At 42.5% G+C, this 17,948-nt stretch overlaps 1 protein-coding gene across 2 annotated transcripts in view; it reads right to left on the bottom strand.

The window, feature by feature from the left end:
- LOC135377804 (CCR4-NOT transcription complex subunit 1-like) overlaps nucleotides 1-17,948 on the bottom strand; it is a 78,747-nt gene that overhangs the window by 22,806 nt on the left and 37,993 nt on the right. For both annotated transcript variants that reach the window (XM_064610493.1, XM_064610494.1), the window contains exons 17-27: nucleotides 16,600-16,772; nucleotides 16,417-16,541; nucleotides 16,241-16,351; nucleotides 9,233-9,311; nucleotides 8,105-8,296; nucleotides 7,745-7,888; nucleotides 5,144-5,323; nucleotides 4,835-4,951; nucleotides 4,666-4,776; nucleotides 4,462-4,596; nucleotides 3,443-3,680 (exon numbers count right to left, since the gene is read on the bottom strand). In XM_064610493.1, the coding sequence (XP_064466563.1) occupies nucleotides 3,443-3,680; nucleotides 4,462-4,596; nucleotides 4,666-4,776; nucleotides 4,835-4,951; nucleotides 5,144-5,323; nucleotides 7,745-7,888; nucleotides 8,105-8,296; nucleotides 9,233-9,311; nucleotides 16,241-16,351; nucleotides 16,417-16,541; nucleotides 16,600-16,772 (1,605 nt within the window). The remainder of the gene's footprint in view (nucleotides 1-3,442; nucleotides 3,681-4,461; nucleotides 4,597-4,665; nucleotides 4,777-4,834; nucleotides 4,952-5,143; nucleotides 5,324-7,744; nucleotides 7,889-8,104; nucleotides 8,297-9,232; nucleotides 9,312-16,240; nucleotides 16,352-16,416; nucleotides 16,542-16,599; nucleotides 16,773-17,948) is intronic.

Below are 17,948 nucleotides of genomic sequence, written 5' to 3'. Positions count from 1 at the left end.
TTTTATATCTAGAAGCTCATCCTACATGATGGCCAACAGCAATAAAATGTTTTCGCGCAGAAAAATCCAGGAAATTCGAGTGTTTCAGTTGTGCCGTGTTTGGACGCATATATCTCCCGAGTCTTAAAAGATACTGCAGTGAAATTTTTTTTCTCCGTTTCTCGAAAAGGCCCCTTTTTATTGCATTTATATTTTGCCAGGACACAGCCCGATGTTAGACCTCTCAACTTACGTAAAAAAATTTTGCTTCAAAAGACGTACACTGGGGATTAGCCCGTTAAAACGCAGCCCTAGTATGCGTAAGTACGTGTCTGAGCCCGGCTGCCGGTACCGCGGGATGGCGGGCCTCCTGTCGATGTCGTACAAGAAAGGGACAACTTTGTGTAATCAAAAGTGGTAGTTTATGTCGACATATTTACAAGACTGCGAAAAAGCAGTATTTTGCAATGACAGCGACAAATGATTTCACTCACTTTCTATTGAAACGTCACTCTTCTGCACTCACTGTCCACGGTACTAGCTATAAATGTTACTCGGCCTAGACTTTCCGGTGTCTTGCTTTGCCATGCATGCGAACCCTGTATGCCACTTTCATGCGGTATAGGTTTACGCATTGCTTTTCCTTTTGCATTCTAAAAGAAGCCACGGCCTCAGCCCGTACATGGAGTAAATGGATGCGCGTTAGGTGTTTTGGCAAGCACATTATCATATCTTGTGACTCTAAGATGACGTCTTGCTCGAGTGAACGCAAGTTAGGTGTCGTGGCATGGTGCTTGATTCCTGTCACACCGACCCTGTGCACCGGTCCTGTCACACGCACTTTTGTCGTGGCCTGTTCCTGAGCAGCCATGTCGCGCTCGCAAAAGTAGATTTGGAGAGCTCATAGAGCCTATGCCGATTTTTAAAATGGCTCGCCGCTCCATCTGACATGTAAATCATTAGCTGCAAGAGGAAAACTTTCGTTAAGACATTCTTCAATAGCTATGGAAGCTAACAGTGACTGTGCTGAATCGTGACAGAAGTCTTTGCTCACCACACCAAAACTGTGCATTTCCGTGCCAGCTGTTACCACACATGTGAATATGGAAATCTGCTTTCCGCAGTGGCACGCTTGTATTTCGCTAGGCATGGCTACTGTCCAGTTTTGAGCGAAATCGAAGTGCATTAGGTGCGTCTCCCGTATGGCTCTGCTCTGAACATATCTAATGTAACTATGACAAATGCAAGAACCCACCCACTTCGCTAGCTCTGAGAAGAAATGTACTGCTCTGCAAGTTCACCACAGAACACGCACTTTGTGCTAAAAGCCCTCTGCATAACTTAAAAATATCGTAAAATGAAGTAAAGCAAGCTTCGCAGGAACTTGCGGGAACCCTGGAAAAAGCAATTTCTAACTCGATATTTATTTGTACAGTATTGGTATCACTGTGTACAGAGCTTGCAAGAGTGAGGTTTTACCTTCGCTGACCATTAAATTTGACCTAGTCTTTCATATACGGCTTTACGGCAACGTAGGATTTCATTTTGATGCTTTGTTGGAAACAACTAACTCCCAGAAGTGAATTATTTCTTCAGCAGGACGTCAAAAGTCTGCCGACGAATAGCTCAGGTAAGGCTAAGGCCAGACAACCTTGCTCAAACAAAGGGAGCATCGACACGAGGCCCGCCATCCCGCGGTACCGGCAGCCGGGCTCCGACACGTATGCACGCAGGCTTGGGCCGCGTTTTAACGCGCTAATCCCCAGTGTACGAAGCAGAATTTTTTTTATGTAAGATGAAAGGTCTAACATCGGGCCATGTCCTGGCAAAATATAAATGAAATAAAAAGGGGCCTTTTCGAGAAACGGACGCTCAAAAACCTTGTTTTTTTTAAACATACCATTTGCCTGTTTCAGCAGATACCTGTAGGGGATATACGCACTATATATATACCAGATGAAAGAGCATAAAAAGCTGAGTGAAGTGATACCAAATAGGGTAGTGAGGAATATCTAGTCAGAGAAATCACGCGTCGAAGTTGGAACAAAACCGCACGAGAGAGCATGTTCGCCATTTTTTATATCACAGAGCGTTGCTCCTGCGTGGCAAAATTTGCGCTCAGACTGCTGGCCTGTAGGCATACTAAAGCATAAAAAAATTTCACTGCAGTATCTTTTAAGACTCGGGAGATATACGCGTCCAAACACGGCAAAACTGAAACACTCGAATTCATGGTCGGATGTTCTGGATTTTTTTGCGCGAGAACTATTCCGTAGAAATTATTCATTTTACTGCTGTTGGTCATCATGTATGATGAGCTTCTAAATATAAAAAAATAATGAAAATCCAAGAGGTCGATGGGACCTCCCTGCCTGAACTGACATGAAACCGGCCCACTACAATACTAAATCAATGATAAGCATCAAGCAGACTGCATTTTAAAGGGCAATATCTACAAAAAGCACTTTTACTTAGAACTGGATCAAAATTACTGAAAGTAAAGCCTGTCTATGTGCACCTATTTCAAAAAACTTCTCAGGGTGGGCAAAAATTACAACTGCATGCCAAAATGGGTAAGGCTTCATAAACGACTTACACACCTTATTAATTGTGGAAACTTATTTATCGAGTATTCCTACGAATATTCTCTATAAGTTTTTGATAGTCATATCGCTTATATTTGCGCTTTGGTTATGTATAACAGAACATGTTTTGTGTTTTTCTACTTGTCTGCAAAGGTTCACGAGAGTGTGGCACTACTTGAAGGCATGTCTGTACACAGAAGCCTTTGTCGTATTCAGCACATATGAATTGGGGTCATTCCGTAGCTGAACGTGCCGCGTTGCTTGTCAGCACAGGCAAAGCACCTCCTGCACGTTCGGCTTCCCTGCACCGCAGTCTGCAGCACGGGTGATGCTCACCCTCCGGCGATATCACTAGTATACTTGTAAAAATAGCCCACAGGTGGTGCCACAGTTCCCCAGAGAAGTATCAAGCAGCCAAACATCACTCTCAAAGCAGCGCCGCAGCACCATAAAGACAGGGCGCAAAAATTCAAACAGAGACCTTCGAATGCACTGGTGCGCCCGTGCCCGCAGTGGCACGGTCACTCCCGATGCACCAGTGCACCCATACCCTTGAAAGGCTTTGGCTGTCTCAGCTGTCCCGCTTGGTATCACAAGGTGGCTCGTCTCAAAGGCTATGGTTATGAGATATTTACTCCTTATTGGCACTCCGCATGTCTCTGATTGTATCACAGTGAGCCACCATCGAATCAATACATGATAATAATGTGTACATATTTGGTTTGGCAGCACTGCTCGTGGCATGCTTGAGAGTGACAAATGAGTCACAAACACAACGTGCAGTGCCTTTTTTCAATTTTCAAATCTCTCATCTCAAATTTAGAAAAGGTGGTAAGTTCCATTGAGTGCACTATTAAAGTTGGGAAGAAGAGACATACCTGCATGCTGCTGCTGAGAGCTGATGGATGGAGGGGGAACCCCTGGCTGGGTGCTGGATGGCAACCCTGGGGCCAGGCCACCTGGAACTCCGCCACCACTTACAGGTGGTGGTGGCACAGGTGGAACTACCACAGGAGCCACTGGTGGAGGACTGTCTGCCTTATGCCGAGGGGAGAGCTGGGGTTCGAGCCGCGCTAGTCGGTCCATATCTTTCAGTACAACAGTAGGTTTCAGGTCCTAATCAATGGAAACAACACAAGACAATATGCCTCCATAAGCACTGAAAAATGAAATGCTGTGGAAGAAGGAAAGTCCAACAACGTACGCTAAGTTTTACACTACACTACACAACACTTAACTAAATGTGTATAGTTGTGTGGTATAGTAAAGTTAGTGTTGTTAAGGAGGTAACTCTTTAGGTAACAAACCATTTTCTTGCTATTTGCTAATACTAGAATCAGTAGAACACTAAAGCCCCAATGTCCACGGTCTCAAATGGTCGTCCTTGTGATTTGTTACACACATTGGAGTAAGGTTTCAGATAGGTTAATATTATGGTGGAGTCAAAGCAGCTAAAGAACCCAATGACCTCTGAAAATTCATTTATAGAGCATGCAGAGGTAATGAACAACATAAAGTCATAAATGCAAGATGCATAAATGTGATATCAGTGAGATTGCAGGACTTGTCTAAGGAAGATAAGGAAAAGTACTTGTAAAGTTTGTTGTCAAGTTTGAGACAAGTCCACATTTGTAAGGAAAACAGGGCTACTACTAGGATGATGGGGTTCATGCAAAATATCAGAAAATTGCTAAACTGAGCAATACCTAAAAAGCAAAAGTCAAAATATAAGTCAAATTATTATTATAATATTATTAGTTATTTTGAAAAACTGAGGGAGTCAAAATTTTGGATGAGTGTTTCTCTTAGCGAGCCCTTTAATTGCAACTTAGAGGATGCACCTATTTTATATAAGAAATAACCGAAGTAAGATTCAATTATGCTATATGTAACTCACATTTATATCTAGGTTGAGGGCCTTACACAGAACCTCAATTTCAAACTTTAAATTCAACTTCAACTCAGGCTCCTGATGCAGCTCAGCCAAAGCATTCACTATACCCATAGTCCATGGGTTGGGAGGCTTGAACACCTGGCAGTAACAAAAGACAAGAGAGCTTTTAATCACCTCCTTTGTCAATTAAACGATCATGTTACTTACTTTGCTCTTTGCACATGATTCAAGAACCTTTGCAACAAATGGAACGACATAAAGTAACTCTTGCTGGCCTTTGTGATAAGCTTCAATTAGCAGTGACTTGATATCGATGTCCTACAAAAGGAAGTACGATTAAACATTAACATCATAATGCAAGCGTGCAAGGACTTACAATCTGCAAAATGGGCTTGTTCTTTGCAATGGTCAGCATTCCAAGCCAATGACCAAGGCTCTTCAAAAGGGAACGATCTGAGAAATTGGCAAGGGCCTTGTCACTCCGAAGCAGAACCTGCAAAAATATCCAGCTTCAATTTAAGTGCTAGTTTTAATTTTGACAGGCAAGTCATGGTCCTTCCCACAAAATAGGCAGAATTATAAGACAAGACAACTAGCTAGCAACACATAAAAACACTATCACAATACATTGCTATTATAAACTAAGAAAAAATTACTACTAAGAAAGGCAGAAAATAGGATAAACCTTTATATTTCTGAATGTTTCCCTGAGCACCAGCTTGCTCAATTCGTTTATCTTGAGTGTGTCCAAGAAATTGGCATATAGCGTGTGGAAATTGGGCTCAATTGATGCTCTCTTCATAACCATGTACTGGGCAAACCATGGCCAGAAGTCCTCTTTCAGCACCTCTTTGAACTCTTCTGTCTGGAAAACACAAATGACAACATACTTTAATGAACACGTTTGTCTAGGACAGACATGTATGTACATACAATTACATCTACAATTTCTCAGTCATGCCACTTGATGTACCACAATGTTATACCTCTTTCAGACGGGCACATATACGGCCTTCAAAGTTACAGCATTAAGGAATGGCCGTAAGTTACATACGGCCCTAAGCTCTGGGGAACTGCCAGATGGTACCCGTGAAGGCATTTTGTCGATAAACAAGTCTGTGAACGTTGAATGTAATGTAGCGAAATCACGCTTTTTCTTACTGAAAGTACACGAAAAAACAACGTTTTGTTGGTATTGTCAAAATACAACAGCAAACTATATTTGGTTTTAAGTGCTTTGCATATTTTCTTGAGTGGCGTCTGACTTTTTGGATGCAGACGACACGGTGCGATGCCGCGTGCAGTGGTTCGAGGGTGTAACTACAAACGTAGCACTTGTACAGATGGGATAAAAAGCGAAGCAAAGTGCAAAAAAAAAAAGACAATATTACGTCGGGTAAAAAACATTTAATTTCGAATTGAATTAAATGTGATAAATCCTGTTTATGGTGTGCTTGGTAACGAGGCTTGGGCAGTTTCGATGGAATGCCGTAGACTGTCTTGCGGGAACGCCGTTGCCCTTCTACCTCAGTTTTGTCGCAAAGGCCTTATTGCTGACCGTCTGGCAGGGAGTTAATGACAGGATACATTTACGGCCGTGACCGTTAAGGCCGTATATGTGCCCGTCTGACAGGGGTATAATGTGTTTACAATCTTCCCATGCTGGACATTCTGTACTAGCGTCATGCCACACGGGATGCATGCATAGGATCCACGCTAAAAATAAACAGCTCAATTTCATATTTGCTCATAGCTGCGGCCAATGGTAAAGCCCGTATTACACGGATGACAATCCTAGCAACAAAAAAAATGTAGGACATGGTCATTAATGATGCTTTACATTGCACATGGCAGACATCAATGGCACAGTTCCCCCCCCCCCCCCAACACACACACACATGCATAAGAAGTGATTTTGCAGTCCTAACTACCGTATTTTTTAAAATCTAAGATGACCCTTTTTTTTCCAAACCCCTATGTTCCAAAGTCCGGGGGTCGTCTTAGATTCCAATACTATCCGCGCCACAACGAGGTCAAGAAAGAGTCGGGAGCAGGTCAATAGCACAGCGCAACTGATACCATGTATTGTGGTTGCTGTGCTGTGGTTTTTCAGCACGAGCCAAACAAACAAAGCAATGCAAATACGGCAGCAATACGGGCAAAATGGGGACAGCCTTCATTCACTGTAATGGCGTTGTTACTCTGCTGCGCTTGAACACAAACTTATCTCTTTCGCCACTGAATGCGGCAAGACTTTAGCAGAGGCAAGGCGGTTTCAAGTATCGGAAGCAAATGTTAGAGGATGGCTGAAGTAAGAGGGAGAGATCAAGAACTGTGCCAATTGCTGGACGCTTGGTGCAACGTGCCTGACGACGTTATCGTGCGCGCTTTTATGAAGTATGGGTAATCTAATGCTTCGGATGGAACGGAGGACAATGAGCTGTGGGCAGGCAGCGACAAAGAAAGTGGCGATGAATAAATGGCATTGTGCATTGTTTCCAACTATTATACTGCCTCCCAACCTGTGTTCTTTTTTTTTCTCCAAATTCGTGTCCCCTGAACTCGGGGGTTGTCTTAGATTCGATAAAATACGGTATGCATTTTTCATTGATACCAGATTCAGTCAGTTTTCCATACTAGGTTATAATATTTAAAAAAAAATTGTTTTGGTAGAAAATGGACCAAGAGTATGATGCCCAAGTCAGCGGTGAGTAAAAGGTGCAAACCCACGAATTCCTTAAACTTTGAGTGCTCATTATTTCTTTTTTGTGTTTCCCATTTAAGCACTGTCTGTAGAAGAAGAGAGAAGAAGGTTTGTCTTTCATTGCCTTTGTTGTGTGTGTGTGCAGCTGCGACCTATGGTCTTCAGCAAAATATGAGTGTTACCTAGAAAAGTGCCTTTAAACGAGAGACAGACAATTTTAGTGTCTGGACCAAAGAAAGTGCAGAAACCCCTACGAGGAGACCATTCTGTATTGAAGCGAAAGTACAGCAGAGAGGAAGCTGCACTCTACCCAAAGCGTTTAGTACCAGCAATCTAAGTGCATTTGTAAATAATGCAAAATATAATGTAAATACCTGGTTTTTATTTTAATTCGTGACAGCAAACTTCTCTATGCTCACTCAGTTGAGTTGAGAGCAATGTTTTACTTAAGTGATTCCCTTGAAGTTCATTGAAGTGAAGTTTCACTGTATTACTATACAGCTAATAAGAATTAGTATTTTATTCATATTCAAATCGGATCACATTGTCACTACTTGCACAGCCCCAAAAAAACAGTATTACCTTTTGGGTAAGGTTGATTTGGGAAAGATTGTTGATGATAAAGGCCACCTTGTCTTGGATGGGCTCAGGAGGATTCACCAACTTGTCATCTTTTTCTGTGGCTCCTAATAGTGTGTCTATGTTTGTTGCATTTGCTATCGATGGCTGCATATTCATAGAAAAGAACTGTGTTAGCCATGACAATAAAGCATGCTCACTAGATCAAAGAAACTCTTTTTTAAGCAGCGATATACCCCAACACACCTCAGAGCGCACAGATTCTGATGGGAAGAAAGCTACGCAACAAATTCAAGTGATCACTAACTCCACTTTCCAGTAGATGCAGTGTGAACAACCCAGTAAAAGCTTGGCACAACCAACCTTTCCTGCTACTGGAGTAGGCTTTGTTACCGTTGCACTTGCAGGAGGAACCACGGGTGGAGCAACAGTTGGTGGAATCCTAGGGGCTGCTGTAGAATTCAGGCCTTGTGCTAGTGCTGCTAGGTTGTGGGGTAATGTAGGACCCTGAGGACGGTTAGGAGGCTCCTGGGATCTTGCACCATAATCTACATACTGCATTAACAAACCTAAGTTTTAACCACTATTCAAGAACATTTGGACACAATCTACAGAGAACAAAACAATCAAGTGTGACTATGCGACTACTGGTTTCACCATTCAGCTAGATACAAAAAATTAGGCCTCCTTGGTTAGTTCTACTTTTTGTTTTGTTTTTTTAGATTTTCTTTCTTTCCAAATAAGTGCCAGACATAGAATTTTCTTCATACAAATTCTTAAAGCTTTTGATTTCTACCACCAAAATCCTGCACTATTTTAAGTAACCAAAACTCAAAAACGTGGAACTCGTTTTGAAAGATTGCATCTTTAGAAATGTGCTTGTGCCCTGACTCTTATTGTGAATCGTATAATTTGCGTAAGCAAATATTCGTGAATCATATCAACAGGAAAAAAAAAAAAAAAAAAGGAAGAGTATAATAGGAGGTGAAATTGTGTCGTGTAGATTTTGTAGTTTACAAAATGTGAGGTTTTACTATTCAATATAGTTAGGGTCTGACTTTTTCGGGTTAAATCCCTTTCCCAAATTCATGAGGGAAAAATCGGATGTTATTTTTAAATCTATAATTCGGGGTGAAATTGGGTGCTACTGATATATTTTGGGTGTTATCAGGTTATTATGCTTTGCTTCCTGTCCAGCAGGCCGCCCGCACATGAAGTGTATATGTTGGTCAAACATACATACTTCAGCATACTTTATTGTTGCATTCAAATAATATTTACATCAGACATGTACACAAACTACTATTAAATAGTGCATGTGACTTGTGATACACGATTGGAATTCGAGGAGAAATTGGGCACAACCCGAGAAAGTCAGCCCCTAAATATAGTCTATGCTGAATAATTAGCTAACGTAGAATTAACAGACAAGTACAGAATGTAAAGTAAAATAGTGAAGAAATTAGTGAAGCAAAATACACACAACCTTACCTCCTTCAAGTGCTCAGGAAAGTCCTTGAAATGTGCAATTGAAGCAAGATGCTGGCAGTACTGAGGATAATCCTTCAACCTGCAATGTAAGTGACCCAATTCTGACTTCTAACAGCACCACCACGAGAACTGCAAGTAGTGTAGGTGTAAGCAAGAACAGGCATATCGATCTGCACATTGAAGCTTTGTCAAGTCTTTCATGCAGCTGAGCCAAATTAACAAATTCCACAAACATATCATTTCTGATGCATCTATGAAATACAGCAAAAGTCAGAGCTTCTATGCTTGATGTAGCAAAGTTCCATGTGCTCAAATTTAACAGACTTCGTAAGTGAAGGACACTGTTCTTTGCATTTACTGCACATGCCATGGCCCCTCTCACAACAGATAGAGAGGAAACAGTGATACAGTGCAATCCTGTTATAATTTGGAATCTCTTAATTCAAACTTCCGGATAATTTGAACTGACGCTCAGGTCTCAGCAAAGCCATGTGTATTTCAATGGTGGGAAAACATCCGGTATTTCGAACATATGAACGTTTGCAATGGTTTCTTTTAACGAGATTGCCCGGCTGCTCCCGACTATGCATCGGTTCGGGAGCCGCTACGAGCACGCTGGTGTCCCGGCGTGCAAGGGACACCTTCACTTATTAACCCTTTAACCAGTTGCTCGACAATTTTGTCGAGCATACTAAAATTAGTATTTCTCTTCGAAGAATGGTGCTATGACAACGCAAACTGCAGTCCTGCCAACTTCGGGGAACCTACTGTCGGTCTAAGTGATAATTCTTCCAATAGATGGTGCTAGTGTATAATAGTTGACACATTTGCGCACTCAAATGCGCGCGCCTTTCTTCTTCAGATTGCCTGCATTTCAACGAAGCTTGTTCTCGACAAATAAACAAGGTGAGAGAATGCAGATTTTTTCCTTATATTCTGTCTGTACAGGATGATTTCATGCCACATTTTCAAAGTTTTGTTGCAAATGACAAGAGCTGCAGATGCTTGAACAATGTCCACAATATTGTTGAGCTGCCAGGCTACGGGGTAATGCCGCCTATCGTGCATCTTTGCTGTGGCGGTTTTCTCATGCTTTGAGCACCATTACAAATGATGGAACGTGGGTATAATGGGATATATGTGCTTAACATGTCGGTTGGAGCATAAGGAGGTTATTTGCATGCTTTAGCGGGAATCTGTCTTTGTCCTTTGTGGGTACTGGGACAGCAATCATAGTTGTGATGACCGATGATTTCTTGCATTGCTATTACAGGCATGGAGGCTTTTCAATGTGCATCGTTTTACGGCACTAAAGGAAAATGAGATAGGAATGCTTTGGTTCCTATGCTTCCCGACGACTCAGATGGAGATACAACTGACGTGGACTGTGGAACAGATGAAGCCGCCCAAGTGTTCGCAAATGAGATCAGCTTCGACGACCTAGGGGCACCACCAAAAAAGCGCAAAACGAAAAAAGAAATTCGCAACTTTACCAACCGAAGATACCAATGAAGCGGCCCTGGAAATTGACATTCGTCCAAACAGGCAAAGAATTTGGAAGAAGATGGACATAACAAATTTTGAGGTACCTGCTCCTGTGTTCTCAAAGCCCACATCTGTTAGGAGTCCCTTTGAGTACTTCCAGTCTATATTTACAGATGAGATAATCTTGCATATCTGCCAGCAGACAAACCTCTATTCTGTGCAACAGACTGGATGTTCGCTGAACACTACACCAAGTGAAATTCACGCCTTCCTTGGAATACTGCTCTTCATGGGAGTGTACCCCTCCCTCGCTTGAGGATTACTGGTCCATGAACTCTAGGTTTGCTTCTATAGCTGACACCATGCCCCTAAAAAGGCTCCAGCAGCTGCGAAGATACATTCACTTCACGGACAACCTTGACCAAGCCAATCACGAAGATCGATTTCACAAGGTGCGGCCACTCTTTGAGAAAGTTCGGGAGCAATTCCTGAAGATTGAAGCAGACACCAGGCAGAGTATTGATGAAGTTATGGTCGCATACAAAGGAAAGATGGCAGGGAACCTTCGGCAATACATCGCCAACAAGCCGGACAAGTGGGGCTTCAAAATCTACTGTAGGGCAAGCTCAACTGGCATCATCCACAACATGCTACTGTATCAGGGTAAAACCACATTCATTGGTGCGCAGATGACAGAAGAGGAGAGCAATTTGCTATTTGGATCTAAGGTTGTGGTTGTGCTTTCCAAGACAATTAGAAGTCCTGGAAACACTGTGTTGTTCTTCGACAACTTTTTCACGAGCTTCGACCTCATCAAGTATCTGAAAGACAAGCTGAACATTCATAGCGTCGGAACCGTTCACTCCAACCGCACGGCTGGTGCAAATAAGGCTCTCAAAAATGATAAGCAACTCATCAAGGGGAGCCATGGAGCAATAGACTACCGTTCTTCAGAAGGCATCATTGCAATCAAATGGATTGACAATAAACCTGTCTCGCTACTGAGCAACGCACATGGCGTTGAACCACTCGGTACAGTGAAACGATATTACAGTCAGGAAAAGAAAAAGGTTGACATCAAATGCCCATCTATAATTTCTGCCTATAACGAGCATATGGGAGGGATCGACCTTTCAGATATGCTTGTACACCTGTACAAGACTCCAATGAAATCCCATAGGTGGTATCTGCCACTTTTTGGTTATATTCTTGATGTTACTGTTTCAAATGCTTGGCTGCTGCACAAGAGAGACTGTAGCCTCCTCGGAGAAAATAGCATGCCACTCAAGAGTTTCAGGGCTGCAATTGCAAAGTCACTGAAGGATGTAGGCAGACCCATGGTGCCTCTTACGGTAGGTAGGCCGACATTGTCCCCACTGCAGACGAACAAGCCCCGGTATAAGCATCCGAAACCTTCGGTTGATGTGCGCTACGATAACACATCTCATTGGCCCATTGCAGGAGATCAACAGGTCGTATGCGAACGGTGCCCAGGTGGCTTTCCTCTTCTCAGATGTGCAACATGCAAGGAAATGCCGGAATCCTCGCAATCCAGAGGTCGTTGTGCACTGTCCTACAGGAGTGTCTGGCTTCAAGTGCTCTAAATGCGAAGTATTCTTGTGCCTCAAGAGTGGCAAGAACTGCTTCTTAACTTTTCACAAGAGGAAATAAGGAAGAAACTGTTACCGATGCATATTGTGTTGCTACCCTAACCTGGCAGCTCAACAAAATTGTCAACCTGCTGATTTTCTCGAAAATTGCATAAACAGATGTTTTTTTACTCAGTGTTGAATGGACCACAGGGAGTGAAAAATTGCCATAAAAAATTATTTGGCACAATCATTTAAATGTGCCAGTTAAAGGGTTAATGTTAAGTTTACTTATCAGTCCATTTCTCAGGAAAGTGATACTTCTACCAGAGGAGAAAGGACTGAATCACTGTAATGGTGTGCGCAAACGCGACCGGCACGGAACGATGCTGTTGCTCGTCAATCGGCAAAGCAAGCAATCCTTGCCGGTTTAAGGAAGTCAAGACCCTTCCTGTTGACTACACAGCCAAGAAAAAGGCAACAATTTTGATATTTTCTTGAATTGTGTTGGCGATATTTACGTCCTCAGGGTTCGCGATTGGGTTGGGCTCAAGATTGCAAACAGCGTTTATAGTCGCGGCTGAAAAAACGAACGCAGGCACGTATAAGATTATTTTCTAGCCTCAGCTGTTTTGATTTTTGTCTGTCAATAAATATTCTGGTAAGAACCAGCCTCTTATACTTCCATACATGCGGCAAGTCCTAGCGAGCCACAACACGTCTCAGACACAGCTAGCATGTGCTGCCAACGCAACAAGCCCTCATTCAGAGAGGCTCCTTTCAGTTTGAACTCCACTTTATTCTAACAAATCTTTGGTCCCCTTTGGGTTCGAATTAACGGGATTGCACTGTACCATTGTCTTCACTTTCACTGTACCATTGTGTCCACTATCACTGAGCGTTGGTCATGTCAAATTACACAATTTCTACAATAGTACCTGTGCTGCATTTTTGTATTCCTGTAGTTTCAATTTTGTTTCAGTTTCTCCCACAATTGCTAGCATGCTATGAATGATGTTACGAATGTTACGAATACTGCTCATGCTGGAATAATGACTGTACAGTCGAATTTTGCAAAAGGTTTATCTGGGTGGTTAAGGCCGGAACAAACCTTCTGGAGGTTTTGTCTCCAAGTAATATCTTCGGATTTAAATGGCTTGAAAGCTAAAGACGAGGCCACATTTGAGTGGCTCATAAACATACAAGTTACAATGTTCCAAGAAAGAAGAAATGACAGTATCCTTAACCTCAGCACAACTTACATTTGATAACTTGCAACTAAAAGAGAAACAACTTTGTATTTTTCACACCAGTGCAATTATAAATTATATGGGAAAACTGAATGAGGGCGGTTTTAAAACATGAGGGGGGAGGGGGTACGTTTGTAGAGAAATAGACTTGATATTTTATAGAAGAGAAGGGCAACGTTGCTAGGCTTTTGTTGACGCATACAACACTAGAGGCTTTGCCCCAGCAGTTGCCAAGAACATGCAGAAGAGTTTTGTCAGATATGGAGGCACGAGACAGTGTTCCTGTTTTCTTCACGATGCTGAACTGTCGCTCACACTTAGCATTGCAGTGTGGTATGGATATAGTACCAAGTATTACCTTGGCAATGCGTCTGAACTTCAAAGGCCCATCTGGACCTCTCAGAGAGCTTAAACAAAGCAGTCGGCTCTCAACCAGGTCTGATTCTTTCACATAAGACATCACAACGATCAGATACAGCTGTATCTTGCTGTCGTTACTGCCGTCAACAACGACTGCGAACACCTTTCTGCTTCAACGTGCCTATCATGTGCTCTTGTGCGTAGTTTGCCATTTCACCGATAATTGCGGTGGTTCGAGCATACGCGTTCTGCTTTGCAATGTGTCAAGCAGGGAAGACAGAGGAACACGGAGCAGGTGGCCCACACGGTTGTCGGCTGGCCCACACGGAGGTTGTGCACCAGTGGAAATCCCATAAAAGGTAGAGGTGTGCAAACAACACCTTTCTGCTTCAACGTGCCTATCATGTGCTCTTGTGCGTAGTTTGCCATTTCACCGATAATTGCGGTGGTTCGAGCATACGCGTTCTGCTTTGCAATGTGTCAAGCAGGGAAGACAGAGGAACACGGAGCAGGTGGCCCACACGGTTGTCGGCTGGCCCACACGGAGGTTGTGCACCAGTGGAAATCCCATAAAAGGTAGAGGTGTGCAAACAATTGAAATTTATGAATACGAATCAAATACTTGCAATATTCGATTCAGATTCGAAAATTTGATATTCAAAAAAGTTTGAATATTCGATTTTATTTTCGAATACCATAGCAGCTTACTACCAAGATGTTGCGGGTTGCACGCTTGAATATGTACGTTGCGGTAACACCAATGTACATGAATGAATGAATACTAGAACAGCTGCAAAGCAACGCGCAGAGCTTTCGAAGTTGTTACGTTCAGCTTTCGAAGTTGTTACGTTCATCTGTGAATGCGTCGCTACACGTTCGCTAACCGAAACCAATACACAGTTGTTTGCAGCCACCATTAATGTCCGCTTCAGCGAAACCACGCTATGCTCCATGCATCGTTAGCACAGTCGGCTTTAGTGGATTCCAACGAACTCTGAACATTAGTGCGAGGCTTACAGTTCGGTGACTAATTTAGTTTTATACGTTTCGTTGTAACGAGGTTTGACTGTATATCGGAATTTTGTTGGTGGTGAGCTGAATACCGCTGTTTACCATGATACTGCATGCGCAGCCAGAACCCACATCTTGAACGCGTGTTTTCAGTTTTGATTTGTGATAGTGACCTTTCGCATTGCTGTACTTCGAAGCTTGAACCAGTTATCAGCGAAAAATAACCAAATCATGGACACATGCCATGACAGCGATAATCAAAGAGGGGAATGTGACGATACTTCGACATAGTTTCCGCAACCCCAGCGTTGTGCGACCGCTATGTTAAAAATACCAACTAGGACAGCGATAATGCTGCAGAATCATTTGATACTGCACTCACTGTTGTTACATATGATAGAAAGGACATATATGGCTTTAGATGAAATGAAAGCAGTGCTGAACATGAACGTCGCAGAAACGATCCTGTGTGATAAGCACAGCTGTACGGCACAGCCGAGGATCGCGATTCTACAGCGCTAATGAATGACGCTGTTCCGAACTATGCATTACTGTTAGGTTGCACCTCACACGTGAAAGCGCAGTGAAACCGTACAGTTTCCCACCGGCACAACAAATGCGGAAGGCATTGCCAGTGCAAGAAAGAACATGCCACATTTGTTCTTTTGATAACCTGTGAGCCGAGATGTGCTCATCAGTAAACCATCCCACATTCTGCACATGTCATTGCTCTGTACTTCCATTCCGTCTGTTTCACCAGCACTTGCAATACTAATGCAGGTGTTCAGTGTCCATAAATGATTTTCAAAATGCAAATTGTTTTTACGGTTTTCAGTTTGTGTCACAAGAACAACACATTGTTTCATGTTAAAAATAATTTGACTGCACATGTGCAGATAAGCATGTACGCCTTGTGGTAAGCCAACACACTAATAGTATCACATTTTCTCGAATCTAAGAAGAGCGGTGATAGGATTGATGACTGAAGGTTATGTCTATGTGGCCAGACCAAAAGCTGGCGTTTCAATAGATACAGGGAGAAACTGCATTTTCCGGGAGGTTTGTTTCTTGATCGTAGAACCGTACAAAACAGTATAAATCCGGGAGTCTCCCAGATAAACTGCGAGAGTTGGCAGGTATGTACTTGTAATGATGCAGCACATGGCTAAATCTAGGAATCATTCCCCTGGTGATGGAAAGATTTAGCAAATCTTCAATAATTAACATTCTTGACCTTGTATAGAAGCTCAAGTGCAAATTGACTTACCCTCACTAATGTGTGAAATAAAGACCTTTAAGAAATTATGGCTCACCTGGTTTTAAATCTGTCTAATGCAGTTGTGCCAAAATAGTACATTTTTGTGCCATAAGGCTTCCTCAGAGCATCCAGGACGTAGCGAAGTGCCAGACCAAGGGCCATGTAACTGAAATGAAGAAATTCCTTTCAAGTATAGCAGCGTCTTGATATTGTTTAATTAGTGACACTCACGTGACAAGCGACTGCTCAATAATACCACCAAACAACTGAGCTGTGATGATTAGTTCCTTCTCAGGGTACTGTGGGAAGAACCTGTACTCCTCAAACAGGTTCTTGATCATGCAGTTGAAAACATCCTGCAACAAAAGTTAACACTCTGCACATAACTGTCACAGTAGTTTCCATCTAGTTTACCCGTTCAGATTTGATGGGGGATTCCTGGAAACGTTTCAGCATGTCCAGCACCTCAGCAATAGAAAGCGTGGGATGTGGAGGATGGTTGTATATCCGCTGGAAGTAACTGTTTGCCTCATCCTCAATCTCCTTCGAAACTGGCTGGTTCATCTCTGGCAAAATGCTTGCCACATCTGGAATGTACAAAGAACAGTCAATTTGAATTTGAGTCAAGGAAGGATTTGGTGATGGTGTCCAAAGAACACTGGTGCACGCCAATGGAAAAGTTATCACTATACAGTTAGACACCCCGATGTTGTTTATAGCCCCAGAAAGAAGAAGCAAGGCATAAGAAAAGTATCGCGCTGTACTTTCCCTTGCCTACTTTACAAGAAATGTGCAGCATAATAGGAACTCATGAACACCAGCACCACAAGTTCCATAGTGCTTCAAAAACTTACTTGCATCAATTCTACAAAGAGAGAGTGAATGTAATTTGTTTTTGCAGTCTACTTAAAGCACAATTATTTCAATCTCCCCACAAGATCAAAATCAACTTGTCAAATTGGAGATGGTTAAATTTGAGAATACACCAAATTCCTTCCTACACCATGAGGGGTATCATCCTTCAGTGTTCAGCATTCTTAAGTGAAATACAAGGAAAGTCTTCACGAACTGCTCTACAGTACTGAACAGGCGATACAAGGTAGCACCTCGCATCTTCACCCATGGTGGGTCTTCACAAACGTCGTTACAGCTTGACAGAGTGCATTGTGCAGCGTAGGCGCAACAAGAATCCTTGAATTTCATTTTAATTGAGTAACCTTATGGAAGCTGATAGCACAATATATGCCTTCAGTCCTTCTCATATGCAGTACTTTATTTCTCCTTACAGTGTTTCCATGCAAGTGGCATGCACGAGTATACATCCTCGTGGCATGTACAGGGATCGACACAATCTTGGGACCTTCACAACAGCAATAGCTACAGACATGCAAATGTTATGCGAAGATAATTGTTGTGCAAAATACCAAGTTGTTTAAAACTAACTAAAAAAAATAAATAAAACTCTCTAGCGCCACTTCTGGATTATGTCTGAATCTCTTAGGCCAACCAAATTTTGTGAGAAAGCAAAAGCAGCGGAAAAAATATGTAGAAAGAGGTAGTCGACAGAAGAACAATATAGTGATAAGTCTTCAATCATGAATACTGCCATCAGAGGCCATGTTAAATAAAGTTGTATTCCCTCTTTAGTCTTGCAACTTGGTAAAGTAGCTTGCCAAAGTAGCTTGGCCTAGGCTGCCAATTGGTTCATGTCCATAATCTGTGACAGCACATCAGCAGGGCACACTGAGACAACATTACGCTTC

This window comes from Ornithodoros turicata, chromosome 1, assembly GCF_037126465.1.
Source record: "Ornithodoros turicata isolate Travis chromosome 1, ASM3712646v1, whole genome shotgun sequence".
Classification (NCBI taxonomy): Eukaryota; Metazoa; Arthropoda; class Arachnida; order Ixodida; family Argasidae; genus Ornithodoros; species Ornithodoros turicata.
This window is presented reverse-complemented; position numbering and strand designations above follow the sequence as displayed.